Source organism: Pangasianodon hypophthalmus, chromosome 9, assembly GCF_027358585.1.
Source record: "Pangasianodon hypophthalmus isolate fPanHyp1 chromosome 9, fPanHyp1.pri, whole genome shotgun sequence".
Lineage (NCBI taxonomy): Eukaryota > Metazoa > Chordata > Actinopteri > Siluriformes > Pangasiidae > Pangasianodon > Pangasianodon hypophthalmus.
Genome location: NC_069718.1, coordinates 3,954,086 through 3,970,705, shown reverse-complemented (window position 1 = coordinate 3,970,705; position 16,620 = coordinate 3,954,086). Strand labels below are relative to the sequence as shown.

The 16,620-nt window shown below is 37.4% G+C and overlaps 1 protein-coding gene across 1 annotated transcript; it reads left to right on the top strand.

Annotated features, from left to right (window-relative positions):
- The first annotated feature begins 450 nt into the window (after positions 1–450).
- LOC113523817 (neural cell adhesion molecule 2) lies at positions 451–16,311 on the top strand. Its single transcript, XM_026909878.3, has 7 exons — positions 451–517; positions 1,294–1,572; positions 5,225–5,503; positions 10,208–10,267; positions 11,359–11,628; positions 13,708–13,986; positions 15,906–16,311. The coding sequence occupies exons 1-7, from the start codon at positions 457–459 to the stop codon at positions 16,016–16,018; spliced, it is 1,341 nt and encodes a 446-aa protein (XP_026765679.3). The 5' UTR covers positions 451–456; the 3' UTR covers positions 16,019–16,311.
- Positions 16,312–16,620: the final 309 nt, after the last annotated feature.

The window sequence follows — 16,620 nt, the reverse complement described above, 5'->3', positions numbered from 1 at the left end:
GGCATTTCTGTGAGTTTGCAAAAATGTAACATGAAAATAAATGAATCATTTTTTTTAAAAAAAAAAATCAGGTAAACATATACAATCATGTGTTAAAAAAACCACAAATCACATGTGAAAAAAATTCTCAACCAAAAAAACCTCTCATGCACAATGTGAAAAAAAAGTCTAACCCCATATGTGTAAATTTCATTTTCGAGAAGTTTTTGCTTCTTGAAGGGATACACACATCATCTATTGCATGTAGAGATGTGTGCATTTTTTCCAGCCATGAATAACAAGAAAAACACAATCTACAAAGTAACACAGCAAAGTAACCTCTATATGCACTGACCTGGACCACAGCAGCTTTATTCCATCCACTATTTACACCACATCCTCTCCCACACTTATAGTTAAGTACTTCTGAAATCGTATCATTATCACTTTCTACTCGGCGTGAGACAGAAGACTGTGATGAAGTGCTATACTTTTCTCTCTCTCCTGCTCACGGAGTGTGTGCTCTCTGCTCAGTCTGGTAAGTAGAATGGATTACAAAACCTACTCTTCTGAATTTAGATGAATGAAGGATAAGTTTATCAAGTACTACAGTAGTTTCTGTCTTTGTGTTTTAGAACAAAAAGAAAGTTGTAAAATGATTTACAATAATTTTTGTCTTGTGCTTTTTTATGGAGACATAAATGTGTCGCAACTGGAAATATAATTTGAAGGAGTTTGTATATTTTAAGTGGGCAGTGAGTAGTGGTGGTGCAGTGAGTAGCTTTTCTGCCTCACAGCTCCATGGTTCGATCCTGAGCTCGGGTTACTGTCTGTGGAGTTTTTCTCCCTCTGTTTATTTGGCTTTCCTCTGGGTTCTCCAGTTTCCTCCCACCTCCCAAATACATGACAGCAGGTGGATTAGCTATGCTAAATTACCCCTAAGCATGAATCAGTGTGTGCCATCCAGAGTGTATTTTCCCCCCTTGTGCCAAGTGTTCCCAGGATAAGCTCCAGATCCAGTGTGACCCTGAGCAGGATAAAAACTTTCTAAAGATGAGTGAATGAATAAAAAAGGAATTGAATGCATATTTAAGCTCTTCTAGTTGAGTTGTTGTGGATATGTAATTTGAGGTCAACATGTTCTTATCACAGTTATATGCTGACGCCTTTTCTAGTCATTTGATGAATCTGTAGTTCTGTAGCATTGTGCTGGCTTGGACAGATAGCTTTTCAAAGATTTTTTTTTTAAATCTGTGTTTGTATTTTATAAGGGAAAATTTATATTGTTGAAACAAATCATTTCTATTCTGACAGCCCAGTTTAGCCAGAATGGCACAGAGGGGACTGACGTCATCCTCCACTGTGAAAATGAAGGGAGAGTGTCTTGGAGCAAACGCACTGTTGATGGGAAAGTGGAACTCTATATTTTTCTGAATAAGGAAAATACCACCATGTACAAACGTTATCTGGATGACCGCTACTCTGTGTTACCTGATTCGTCACTCTTGATAAAGAGTCTCTCCCTTTCAGACTCAGGGATTTACCAGTGCAGTGGTTATGCAGTGGTGAATCTGACTGTGACTCCATCATCAGGTCAGTGAACATGTTTTCTATTAAAGTATTATCAGAATGCATCATATGACAAAGAAGGGCTGAAATGCAGCATCCCATGGTATTAACAGTTTTCGTTTATTCTGTGCAAAATGTATAGTTTTTTGAGTTACCCTTATGGAAAAGTCACATACAGTTTACATTGTATCTTCATCATGATCGTATGTTTTTCCTGTGTGATTATCATAAATGTGTGAAAATGCATTTCACAATGTTATGACCTAAAATTGCACATATGAACTCAAATAAAGACATCATGTGTACAATACAACCCTCCAAAATTATTGGAACAGCAAGGCCATTTCTTTTGTTTTTGCTATTCATGTGAATCATGATTATTTCATTTCGCTTTTCTGCGAACATTCATTTGTCATGCATGCTTTTTGTTAACTTGTTTTGATGTGTTCATGAGCAAACATCTGCTGGTAGCTTCATTAGAAATAAATATTAGTGACTTGTCCACCCACCAAACTTTATACAGAGTTTACCATGTGCGCAATTTGAATATTCATTTCAGATGAAAAAATGACCACTTCCTCTGACCGCTCTCACTTGCTACCATAGTGGTTTCTGTTTGTAGCTGCCCACAATATTTTTTCTAATGAACACATCTTTTTTTTTTTCAAAACCCCATATTATAAACAAGTAATTAAAAACTTTTCTGTTTTTATTGCTTTAATTAATGCAAGAAAACAACTGATTTCACTTGGAATATGTAGGCTATTCGCTTAGACCGGAACAAGCCAAGACTGCTCTGATCAAAAGCATATAAAATTTGACTAGCAAAAGTTCACTTTTATCACAGATCAGGTCCCACTCACTATGTAACTGACACTACACCTCTCCTGAGCACTAACGCTTGCACGTGAATTTACTCCACAGTGAAGAACTTTACAAATACCACAAAATTTCACTCAGTCAGAAGTAAGGCTTTGCACCTTCACGTGCATATACACTTGAGGCCAAACGTTAATATACACCTAGGCTCACTGGTGGCTGTAAAAGGGCTTACACCATTACAGACCGTGTCCTTTTGCCCTTGATACCACCCAAGATCAGCCAAGAGTTCAGAATAAAAACGGTGGACCTCCACAAGTCCAATTCCAATTCCAACTGAAGGTACCATGAGCATCTGTACAGAAAAATTGTATTCAAATATAAAAATTCTTGGGACCATGTTCTGGAAGGAGGCACAAATTAACTCCCAGGGATAAACGAACTTTGGTCTGAAAGATTCAACTGACAGCGACAACAAAAGAGGAACTGGTGAAGGAAACTGAGGCATCAGGTGCAAAAGTATGTACATCATCAACCCATCAACTCACCAAGAGAGTCTTACTTGGCCATGGCCTGAAAGGCTGTCATGCAAGGAAGAAACCCCTACTCCAAGACTGACATTAAAAATCCAGAGTGAAGGAGTGTTCTCTGGTCAGGTGGAACAAAAATGGAACTTTTTGGCCATAATGATAAGCACTATCTGTGTATGGAGGGAAAGGCATGATGCTTTTAATCTGACAAGCATCATCCCAACTGAAGCATGGGGGTGGCAGCATCATATTGCCGGGGTGGCTTGCTCAAAAAGTGACTGGTGAACTTCAGTAAATAAATGGCATTATGAGGCAGGAGGATTATCTAGAAATACTGAAGCAACATCTCAAGACATCAGCCAGAAAGTTGGTCAAAACTGTGTCTTCCAGCAGGACAATGTTCCTAAGCAAACCTCAAAAGATGTAACGAAATGGCTTAAAGACAACAAAGTGAAAGTATGGGAGTGGCCATCACAAATCCCTGACCTGAATCCCATAGAAAATTTGTTGACTGAACTGAAAAAGTGTGCCCACAAACCCACAAACCTGACTGATTTACACCAGTTCTGTCAGGAGGAATGGGCAAAAATTCCACCAAAGTATTGTGAGAAACTTGTGGACAGCTACAACAAGCATTTGATTCAAGATCAAGCCATTAAAAGGCAACGGCATGATATATTTTGGAAATAAATCCAACTCTTAGCTATTATTTTGAAATGCCTTCTTATAGAAATAAAGTAGATACCCGAATTGATTGAACACAGGAAATGTATAGTAACATGAAATGTGTGGAGTTGTGAAAAATGAAGTTTGAATGTCTTTGGCCTAGGTGTATGTAAAGTTTGGCATCGACTGTAGTTCACATGTCCAGCATTGTCAGATTTTTCTTGAGTAAAAACCTCACAGATGGGTTTCTCCAACAGCATCTAATCCACTGCCTTTAAACAGGAGCACTCGCCTTTAATTCCTTTAAAAAGGGATAAAAATGCAGACTGAAGCTTTTTTCCTTGCTGTGAAGTGTAATATGCATGTATAATACTGCATATATGTATAGTACTACATGTAATTATCACATTCATGACTGGAAATTTGGTTTAATATAACAAATGGCTTCCACACTTGATTCAGCACATCCTGTTAACTTTGAAAATTTATTCCATGAGTAAAATATAAGAGTATTTTAAATAATATGTAAAGTATTGGTTTGGAGAAGATGATTAGAAGCAGAAGAGTGTACGTTTCCACAAAAACATGCCTGATATCATGTCAATGCTGGAAACGGCGTTCAGCTACACTACCCAGAGTATAATGTGGCCTACAAACATGGCGGACTACATCCGGACTACAACATCCAGCACCAACAGAGACTGTCACGTTCGAGTTCACCATCTTACTGATTACACACATCTGTTCACAATTACAGACTATAGTATACAAGGACTCTCAATCCGCACTCACCTTGCAAAGTGTATGCTCTGTGATTCTCTCCAGGTGTTACTAGCCTTTGTATTGTTATAGTCTTCCTGCTTACAGATCTTGTTTTGTGCTTCACGTTTTTTTGCCTTAGCCTTGCCTAGTTCACGTTGTTTGCTAATCACCTGACCTCTGCCTGTTTCTCGACTACGCTCTTGCCTTATGTTTTAGAATTGTCTGCCTTTGTCTTCAATAAAGCTGCTGTTTACCTGCATTTGTATGAGCTTCTGCCTCGTTACACCCGAGAGTGTGTCATGGAAAGACAACAATAGCACCCAGGCTTTAACCTGTTTCAAACTGTTGGTTTCAAACCAACTGAATAACTAAAATCAGCCACCACATAATGCCACTGACCCAGTTTCACTCTGAGACAGCCAGCAGGTGTACTGAACTGAAGAAATGCATGTGATCAAATATTTGTCAATGGTTTACTCTCTGTTAAAAGTACACATACTCATTTTTAGTGTATTTACAACTAAAACATAAATTTCAGTGTGGCATTGTGGTTACATCAAACTGTCAGATAGTGGTGCTGGACTGCTCCTCTCTTCAGCTTGTGTGTAACTGTAATTACATCTGAAGTCTGAATATCGATGTGCACAATTACAGTTTTAAATCCTCGCTTTGAGTGTGTAAATTAACTCTGACAATGTTCGCAAATACGCAAACTTCGAAGAATGGACAATTCCAAGATAAAGTCAACAATCCAATCCAGATAACTGAGTAATCTAAGTATGGAGATTGTGGCCCTGGTCAAACAGTTTGTTTTTGTTTGCTTTATTGCAGTTTCTATATTAATATACATTGCATGTGTTTTGTTTTGGGAAAATTAATAAATTTTCATGTTTTGGCAGCCCGATTCAGTCAGAGCCGCACAGAGGGGCGGAATATCAGACTGCACTGTGACGAGGACAGGGAAGTCTTCTGGACAAAACACACAGATAACGAGAGAGAGTTCATTTATTTTGATGAAGAAGAGCAAGCTGTCTTCATATGCAAACGTGGTCCAGACAGCCGATATATTGTGTTGCCTGATTCATCACTCCTTATAAAGAATGCTTTAGTCTCAGACTCTGGAATTTACCACTGTGATGCTGATCTACTCATCAATCTGACAGTCATACCATCAAAAGGTGGGTGAATATTTTTTGCATTTTTATTTATTTTTTTTTATGTTTAATTTTTAACCACCAAAGTAGAAAATTAAATTGGCGTACGTCGGTATTAAGTGTGTTGGTTTAATATGTGCAAATAATTATGGTTAAATTCTAGGGATATTTTCATGGACACTGGATCATATAGATAGTTCAGTTAAATGCAGGAGGATTTAATACTGAAATTGCACACATCTGTGGTTAGACATCAGACGTACTTATAGACGTACTGTAAGTGTTATTCTGAAGTTATACAAGATCGCATGGGGTGGAGCTTGTCTAAAGTATGCTCATGTCATCAGCTTGAGTGATTAACAGTATTAAGTCCAGTGACACTGCCTGACACTTTGATATAACCACAGTATGTCACACTGAAATTTATGTTTCGGCTGTAAAAACACTATGGAACGTCATTCGAGGCCAATATTAAACACGGAAATATGACAACATTTACTAATTAATTAATTGTCCATTCAAAGCCAGTAACATTTTTTTTCACTCAAAGGAGATTGGAGGAGATGCATAATAATCTTAATTAGAGACATTTATCTCATGGACCCATTTTTATGGGTGAAATGATGAATATCATTAGAAGTGAGCTGTTAGCATATCATGAGTGTTTGGTCAGCTTATCATTCAAAATGTGGGTATGTTTTCTTTACAGGAGTGTGCATCAAATTAACTAAAACATTTGACTCAAACTCAAAATACCAAATTAAAAACATGATAAAATACATTACATCTTGTGCAAACAATACATTTTCATGACCTCAATTTAGTATCTCATGACTATGTTACTTTATGTCTCTTGCTTTTACACTATATGGCCAAAAGTATGTGGACACCTGACCATCACACCCATATGTGCTCGTTGAACATCCCATTCCAGATTTATTCCCTCTTTGTTGTTATAATGAGCTCCACTCCTCTGGGAAGCTTTCCACTAGATGTTGGAGCGTGGCTGTAGGGATTTGTGTTCATTCAGCTACAAGAGCATTAGTGAGGTCAGGCGCTGATGTTGGGATGTCGAGGAGGTCTGGGGTTCAGTCGGTGTTCCAGTTCATCCCAAAGGTGTTCAGTGGGGTTGAGGTCAGGGCTCTGTGCAGGACACTCGAGTTCTTCCACTCCAACCTTCACACACCATGTCTTCATGGAGCTCGCTTTGTGCACAGGGGCATTGTGATGCTGGAACAGGTTTGAGCCTCTTAGTTCCAGTGAAGGGAAACTGTAATGCTACAGCACACAAAGACATTCTATACAACTGTGTGCTTCCAACTTTGTGCAACAGTTTGGGGAGGAAACACATATGGGTGTGATGGTCAGGGGTGCACATACTTTTGACCATATAGTGTATGTTACAATGTATTATATTTGGCAGCAAATTTAGCAACTCCTATTTACTTCTTCACACCAATTTTCTGTCCCTGACTGTTTGGGGGATAGATTTGTGTTTAAATGAGGTGGTCTAGACACTATTGAAAAACTACTTTGCTTTTTTGTCCTGATTTGCTGCACATGCAACTTTATGTATTTGAGGGGACTTTTATGATCCTTATCAGCAAGCATAATTTAGTCAGCTTTATACAGAAGCTTCCACATCAACATTTTTTAATCATTCATTTTATTATTTTTATTATGTGACATTAAGAGAACTGAAAATTGAGAAATTTGAGAAAATTGGAAACAGTTACTAGTTTATTAGGTTCACTCACCCAGTACCTAAATGTCTGGCATCCCAGTGTAGGCACCTTATCACATTTACTGTTTGCATTTATTTTAAATATGCTGAAGATAAAATACTAGTATTTTTTAAACAACATCAAGACAACAACTTTCCAATCCAGCTAACTTAGTAATCCACATAAAGATAAATAGTTTCTCCAGCACTTTAAGTAGAAAGCTTGAAATCATTGTATTTAATGTGCAATTTTATTCAACCTCTTAGCATTTACTTTTAAAAATGTCATCAAGTTTATTCCATAGGTAGAACTGACATTCAGAATTTTCTTTTGAATTTAAGAAATAGGGTTGCTTGGAGAAGATGTATAGAAGCAGAAGAGTGTAAGTTTCCATAAAAACCATGCCTGACTGTGTGTCCTGGAAAGACAAGAACAGAACCCACTGAATAACCACAGCTAAAGTCAGCCACCACTTAAAGCCACTGACCCAGTTCTCTAGTTTCATTTTGAGGCAGCCAGCAAGTGTTTACTAAACAAGAGCTGTCTGATAAAAAAGACTGAAGAAATGCAGGTGGTCAGATATTTTTGTTCTTTACTTTGAAATGGCAGACAGATGTAACATTCAAGCACAGGAAAGGGCAGACTTATGAAAGAGAAGCATACCACCACCCTCTCCTAATACTACCCTTCCCTCACCTCTATCTCCAGTGACTGCACCAACACCTCACACAACACCTGTTATCAAAAGTGACCACATTACACTAACATTTCCCACCTTTGGAAGGCCATCTGACAACGCCAACTCCTTGCTGTACCTAGTCCACTGTAAGGACTTTTTGGCATTACACCCTCTGGCAGATGCGGATATTTTGGCTACCTTCCGCACTGTATTGTATGGCATGGCACGTGACTGGTGGGAAGTTGCTCGATCCTCCATAACATGGGATGGATTTCAATCAGCTTTCTTCTCTGCCTTGATGATGATGACTATGAAGACAAACTGGCTGAGTGAGTCTGAACTAGGACACAGGGAGAGAAGGAAACCATCAGAGATTTTGCCTTCACCTTAACAGAAAGCGAAATGGTGAAGATGATTCTCAAGAACATCAAGCCTTACCTCGCCAGCCAACTATGCAGTCGGGTAAACACTGTCGAAGAGCTAGTAAAACTTGTACTAGCTTTTATCAGCAGTGTTTACCCACCAGCCAACTATTCAGTCGGGTAAACACTGCTGATAAAAGCTAGTAAAACTCATCAGTTGGAGAAGGGCCATGAGCAACAGCTACAATATGAAGGATATATGGGCTTTAAACATCATCCAATGCCACAAAGACCCACCTCTACCCGACCCGTTGATAAGCCCCAGGTACAGTGTTGGCACTGTAAAGATGATCATTCACCTGGCAACTGGCAACATTTTACCTCCCCTCAACCCAACCAGCCTCCCATCAGCAGCAAGCCCTGGGAGAATCACCGCCATTGCTTCTAAATCGGTTGCTCAACAATTAGTTGTCCCCATCGGTCTTGGCGCCTGGAAAAGAAAAGCCATTGTGGATACAGGGGCAAGATACATACTTATCCATGAGAGTCTTTGGAAGGAGCTCACCCCACAAGACGCTCTCCATCCTTGGTCGTTTGGTCCTGTCTATCTGACCAATGGTGAGGTTCTACTAGGTTCCACTAGGAACACAAATGTAGAGCTTACTAACTTTCCTTGGTCATGTTGTGAACCTCAAAGGTTCCAGCATTTCCTCGGATTAGCCGAATGGTACCATTGATTTGTACCAAACTTCTCCAGGATCACTGAGATCACTGCCCATCAATTCCTTGAAAAAAAAGAGAAATGTGTTTCACTGGTCACCACAGTGCCAACAAGCCTTTGAACAGCTGAACATGCCTTACATGACCTCCCATTCTGGGCCAGAAACCATAGTGACACTTCTCCGGAAAGAAATCCTTACTCGATGCGGTGTCCCAGACCTCATTCTGTCAGATAGAGGTACCCAGTTTGTTTCCTGTATATTCAAGGAGTTGCGTGCAAAATGGAATGTTACACCAAAATTAACAACTGCCTATCACCCACAAACAAACATGATGGAGAGAGTAAACCGCACCTTAAAAGGCATGATTGCCTCCTATGTGGATGATAACCACAAGAAATGGGATCAATACTCATCTCCGGTTTGCCATTAATTCAGCCATGCAGGAGTCCATTGGAATGTCCCCCACAGCGTGTCATCTGGGGAGGAAACTGCAAGGGCCAAAGGACAAAGTACTACATGGCCAAAACCTTTCACCAGTCATTCCATCTTACGATATTCTTCATCATCTATCCCAGCTGAAATCAAAAGCAAGAGAATGCTGTAAAATGGCCTAGATTCGACAGATTAGGAGCTTTAACAAATCTCAAAGCGATGTCTCCTTCAAAAAAAAAAGAATATGTATATGTCCTCATATATATATATATATATATATATATATATATATATATATATATATATATATATATATATATATATATATATATTGCAATTGCTCTTTTGTGTTACTGCAATTCATTATTTTGAGTGTTTGTGTAACCAGTGGCTTTTTGAGCTTCTCCAGGTTGGAGTGATAACTTGCGGCAGGCTTATCCTGTCTGGCACCCGAACATTAATTTTATTTAATTGAATAATTTAATTAAATTTAATAATTAATTTAAAGCATTCTTTAAATTTAGGGGGCTGCCACCCTTACAACTTTTACATCTAGATGCATTTATTTTTATATATACTGTATATATTTATATATTTTTTATATATACATTTATATGTCAAAATCTAACCAAAGTCCAGAAAACGGAGCTTGCATTTAATTCTGCCAAACAACTATAAATGTGAAAATAAATATATTGTGACAGTTAAATGATGTTGTGAATAAGACCAGTGTATTATTATTATTATTATTATTATTATTATTCGATCAAATTATCACAACGATAAATGATGGCTGTTCTATGTTCTAGTTTTAATAAAGTCCTTGATGAACACCTACACAGCTATATCTGCAATGAGAGAAGCCACAGGTAAGACAAGAACTAATAAAAATACTGCAGTGGTAGTGCATCTAACCCCCAACTACACACACACTCACACTAACACACATATACGTAACAAATTCTATTTTTATTAACATAATTTATCTATTTAAATATTAGGCTTATTACATATATGTACAGCAATGTGTACAGTTTGGCTTTATTTATTGATGCCACATATTATTCCAATCAAATAACACGTTTATTAACATTAACATTAACATTATTTTACATTTGGATTAAACCCATTCAATTCAAGTGACCTGTCAAACAGGATAATAACTACAAGAACTAAAAGAAATAGAAATATAATAATTTTGGTGATGGTGAATTGTAATTCCTACCAGAGTATAAAATATTTAAAACATTACGGACGTTTCATCTGAGCGTCATGGACCCTTGGGGGTCTCTGGACCCCATTTTGATAACCATATGTTCAAAACACTTTCTTTTATTTGCTTTAAAAACTGGGAAACATTTCTGTAAATGATTAATTTGGTATTAAGAACTACATCATCATGTTTTGATTCTGAATGCTGCTATGATGTAGGTGGAAAAAACAGTACCTTTTACTGCACAGGATTATTTGCTCTGGACCAGGAATATCATTAAAAAAGTCTTATTAGTCATGTATTAGTCACACCATAAGATTAATCCTTTACAATTGCACACATGTTCCTATGTGGACTGAGAAGAATGGGCACTAGGGCACTGCACTGTGGCTCGGCTCTGTAGTAAAAGATATCATACATTGATAAATGGGCTGCTCATAAGCACAAAATATATAAAATTAATTTATACAAAAACATATTTTACGTTTATTTATATACAGTACATTCAAATATAATACATTTTTGCTACACAAAAAGTAAAATTATTTAAATAGCTCTATCTATCTATCTATCTATCTATCTGTCTATCTATCTATCTGTCTATCTATCTATCTATCTATCTATCTATCTATCTGTCTATCTGTCTATCTATCTGTCTATCTGTCTATCTATCTATCTATCTATCTATCTGTCTATCTATCTATCTATCTGTACCTACTTATTGTCCTTTCAATCATGTGTTGACAGCCAATTGCACAGAGGGAAGTAACATCATCCTCCACTGTGAAAATCAGGAGAAAGTGACTTGGAGTAAATACAATGATGAAGGGAGAATGGCCCTCTACATTACTCAAAATAAGGGTCGTAACTCCTTCATATGCAAACTCGATGTACGCAACCACTTCAAGATATTACCTGATTCTTCTCTCGCGATAAGGAATCTCTCTTTGTCAGACTCTGGGATTTACTACTGTAAAGATTCTCCAGTGGTGAATTTGACTGTCACTCCATTAAGTGGTGGGTAAACATATATATTTTTTTAAATTTAAGTTCCTTTCTTCGTTTATATTTCCTTTGGCATAGATGTGAGCCACATTAGCAGCTGTCCTCTGGCTCACGTATTGGAGTGAATGATGACTCCTGTTTTAAAAATTCATAAACTCTTCCCTTAGTATTGGTTAGTACCTCAATCTTTTAAATTAGCAATTATAAAAACTATCGACTATATTCCCATTGAATATGTATCCCTGATCCTTCTCAGCTCTCAAACTATAGGCCATTATCAAACTTCCCATTCATCTCTAAGAACCTAGAAAAGCTTATTCTTGACAATGAAACCTTTCATTTCAGTCAGGATTTAGGCCTCATCACAGTACAGAGACAGCGCTGGTTACAGTGGTAAATTACCTCACTTATGTTCCTTTATCTTCGCACAGCTTTTGATTGATCACAATCTTCTTCTAGATAGACTAGAAAATGTTATTGGAGTTAGTGAAGTATAGTGTTCCACAAGGCTCTGTTCTAGGCCCACTGCTCTTTTCTCTATATATGGTATCTCTTTGGTACTGTTTTTTATAAACATGCTATTAGCTTCCACTGTCATGCCTATGACGCACAGCTATATTTTTCAGAAGCTTAATACAAAAAAGACAGAAGTACTTGTACTAGGACCACATGCAGCTAGAAGTAAGCATTGTGATCACATAGTAACTCTGGATGGCCTTTCAGTTCCATCATGTGCAGCAGTGAAAGACTCTGGTGTGATTATTGACTCCAGTCTCTCATTTCAAGCTCATATAGACAATAATTACTCAGATACCATTTTTTTTGCATCTCATAAATATCACTATGATAAGAAATATAATGATAGCAACAACATAGCACAATAACACAGCCAAATCACACCCAGGACTGAGCCAGAAACAGACCGTTTCATATCAGAGCATCAGAGCAATGCTGTAACACAGCTACATCTCTACCAGAAATAACGCATATTGTAAATGTAAATGTGGCCCATACCTGGGAGTTATGTGGCATATTCGTGTGGAATTTGCCTGACACATATGGCTAACCGACCAAAAGCCAGTGGAACCCCAGATCTGAATCAACATGACACCAACCTACATTACTCTTTAACTTAACCTACCTTAACACACAAAAAAGTCTAAATAAATTTAGAGACAAAATTATTTTCTATTAATACCAGTTATAAAATGTGATACATTTTGTAACTGCTATTACAAATGCACTTTTAAAACACTTTGTTTTTCAGTATCAAAATAAGTCAATAATGAAGTAAAATGTCTACGTCAAGTATGTCAATGCTAATCATTTCAGAATTAATAGCAAGTATGCTTTTTTTTTTTTTTTAGCTTTATTTATTTTCAAAATGAGTGAAACACATGTCTGCTCGGAAGTGGAAACTTCTTTTTTAAGAATGCCGAAACAAAGTTCACACATGCTTTAATAAAAAATAAAAATAAAAAAAAACTGAATGCAAACCCACACAGTCTGAACACATGGCACACACAGCAGGGAGTAAATAGGGCTTCTGTGTCAGCTAAAGTGAAAAAGGACTAAGAAATACAAAACTGCTACTTGGTATTTCTGCTTGATGATCTTTACATTATTATTAGCATTTAACTATTATATATTTTTTTTAATGTCCACACCATGATCTAGTATCAGTAGCACCTACTCACTATTATCAGTACTATCAGCAGTTTTTTTTTAATATATACATATGTCTTTTATAAAATCACATCCTATTAAATTATTTTAATAGAAGTCTGCTAGTTTAGTTGTCACTAAATCTGCTTTTTTTTCTCAGTAAAAATATGGATAGTGTGTAATAATAACCAGTTTAACAACTTCATTACCTCACTTTCTCCACCTTTTGTATCTTCTGGTAATGTTAAAAAAAACAACAACAATAAAACAAAAACCTTTTCTTTCTGCTGAAGTGAGGCCCACTTATTAGTCAGTGGGTGGAATCAGTTCTGATTACTGATCAGCTCCTTTCCTACCAGCTCTGTGAATTCATTTTTCCTGACTTGTCCCGATTGTAATATTAACCTTTCATTCATGTTTCTGCAGCCCAATTTGATCAGAGTCGCACAGAAGGGACAAACTTCATGATCTACTGTTACAGTGTGCAAACTCCATTTTGGACCAAACGCATCAATGAAGAGACACTAGACGTCCTGTTTACTCAAGATAAAGAAAACACCATCATGTACAAACGTGATCCAGACAAACGCTATGTTATATTACCTGATTCATCACTTGTGATAAGGAATGCCTCTGTGTCAGACTCGGGGATTTACTACTGTAGGCATTCTCCAGTGGTCAATCTGACTGTCTTCCCATTAAAAGGTGAGAAAATATTTATACTTCTTCTGTTTAATCCTTTTGAATGTTTCAATTATAACCAACCCAAAGAATGAGAGAAACTGAGCATTGCTTGGTATTAACACATAGGTGTGCTGGGGACAAGAATGATGACAGGGAAACCAGGCCAGTGTGCAATGAGAACATGTCGTGCAGATGGATCAGTGTTCTTGCTGATCTGTGGAATACTGGTTTGATGTGTGGGACCCAATTTTTTTGTAAAATATTTTGTAAAATGTCTGAGAAGAGAAATCAGATTTAAAAGACTGAAGCTCTAAGCTGCAGCTTGAAAGTTAACTACTATGTTTTTTTAATATATCATCCACATTTGTTTCATTTATATTCCCTTTTAAGGAGGTGTTGCAAAACTGCTCATTTTTACTAGATGACCAGTATATTTGGTTTACCTATGGTAAAGTTTAGTTATCTCTTTCATAGTTACAGCAAAAACTGTTGTTTGATGTTGCTATTTAAAGGCTGTTTTATTTCTGTCAATGCTCCAAATGACATTTCAGTTACAGCCACACACAGGCTACACATTACATCTCCAGCTCCATTGCTTTTTTTAGGCTACACTTTTGTACATTATACGACAAAAATAAATAAATCTGTGCAATAAATGTGTAAAATAATAACCCTCTGTACCATGTTGCACTATTTAAGGACTTTCCAATTCTTAAAATGCACTCCCATGAGCTGGAATTGTTGATTCTGAAACTGAAAGTGCAGCCTGGAAACTTCTTATAGCCTAATGATGGATGGAGGATGCTATATCTAAATCAGCGTCAGAAGGTTTTAACGGCATCTTCAGCTCATCTAAAAACGAGTCTGGTTCTTCACCTTTAAGCCGCCACATACCGCTAATCAGACTCTAAACTAGCTGAGTGGGATTGGATAGTGATGTGCAACCTCTGAAAGTTCACTCTGCCACAGTACATGAATGTTATTTACATTTTATTTTGTTTTAAAAGACAACAGAAATAACTGAACTCACTTTTCCACTTCATGCAAAGTGATAAAGTGTTAATGGTCCATTAAAGCAAAAGAAAAAGAAAGTTTTCCAGCAAAGTCTTATGCAGCTGACTGTAGAATCAGCTTCATCTAGTCTGAAATATTTTCAGCCTAACAAAGTATATTTAGCTGCTTTCTTTACTGTCTGCCTTGCTGTTTTTTTCCACCATTCAACTAGTCAAGATCCCAATAGCAGCCACAGGTAGACTAGTCAATGCAGCCCCTACTTTTAACACTCAGTTGTGAAAAGTGCAGCTACACGACTGTTGCAGGGACAAAACATGAACAAAATCATGAGCTGGGAAATTTTTTTTAGAGCATCTTGGTTCCTTACATAAAATAAATGCATTAAAGTAACAAAAGTTGAAAAAAAATTGTAGCATAATCCTGTTGCTCTTTCTCTCTCTCTTTCTCTCATTCTCATTTGAATGAAAGGCTGGCAGACCAATCCAAAACATGAAACAAGATCAGGGTCAAAAACAGGCTTAGGTCAGGCAATCAGCAGAGTACACTAGGCAAAGGCAGGAGACAAAAACCAGGAAACAAAGTCACGGTCAAAACCAGAATAGTGATCACAGAAAATAGCAGGCTTGCAAACATCAGATGCACAGACAAACTGAGCATTTACTTCACAATGATTGTATGTATGTATGTGTGTGTGTGTGTGTGTGTGTGAGAGAGAGAGAGAGAGAGAGAGAGAGAGAGAGTCCAGTATATAGTGCCGGTGGTGACTGGTGACATTTGTGACTGATTAGAAGTCTGGTGGCAAGGTGCATGACCCTTTGGGAAGTGTAGGGTGGCCAGGTTTGTAGGCCATTGTGTGTTCTAGGAAACTGAGTTCACTGAATGAGTTGGCCTGACACTCTCTATTCTCTCTCTCTCTCTCTCTCTAGGTGGAGTGAGTGGGGTTGAGCGAGGGCTGATGTTCGGTGGTGGTGGTTTGGCTGGTCTGGTCTTTCTCCTGGCTACAGTCGCTGCAGGCAGAGCGATTGTCCATCGAGCCTAGCAGGCAGGAAGAGACTCTGGTCTACTCAACTCTGATTAGAAGAGACTGAACCGCTACACCTTCATTGATCAGACTAAGAAAATAATTTTAGGAGATCAGAGATTTTTCAGCAAAGCATTTATTAATATAAAGCACTGCTATTAATGCTTGATTTTTTTTTTAATACAGTATATCCATTTATTATTTTTATCTTAGATGATCAGACTGGCCCTTATCTGTCTTACAAACTATATATCCTAAGAATCTCTGTATATTTCCATTAAGGCTAATAAAGGCTTTTTTTCCAAAGTTAACCTTTTGAAATTAGTCCCTTCTTTCTCCTAATATCCATGCAGTAAATATAAGTTTCTTATCACAACATAGGTACTTTTGACTGAATGAACCCCAAGCCAAGGTATCACTTATACAGTATATTTTAATTGTTAAACATATTCAATAAGTTCAGCCAAAATGCTCTGAGTGTGAAACTCAATCAAACCATAATTTTTTTTTAAAAAGCAAAGTAATGAAAGTAGATAGCTTTCAGGCAACAACATGGGGCACAGCAAAGAGATGAAGAATAAGAAAAGAGAGCCACAGCAAACCTTAAAACATACACCAAC

What these genes read in the sequence shown, in the direction of transcription:
- LOC113523817 (XM_026909878.3), top strand. Translation starts at nt 457, where the DNA reads ATGAAGTGCTATACTTTTCTCTCTCTCCTGCTCACGGAGTGTGTGCTC. An exon ending in TGTGCTCTCTGCTCAGTCTG is followed by an intron (nt 518 to 1,293) that starts GTAAGTAGAATG and finishes CTATTCTGACAG; the next exon opens with CCCAGTTTAGCCAGAATGGC. An exon ending in TGCAATGAGAGAAGCCACAG is followed by an intron (nt 10,268 to 11,358) that starts GTAAGACAAGAA and finishes ATGTGTTGACAG; the next exon opens with CCAATTGCACAGAGGGAAGT.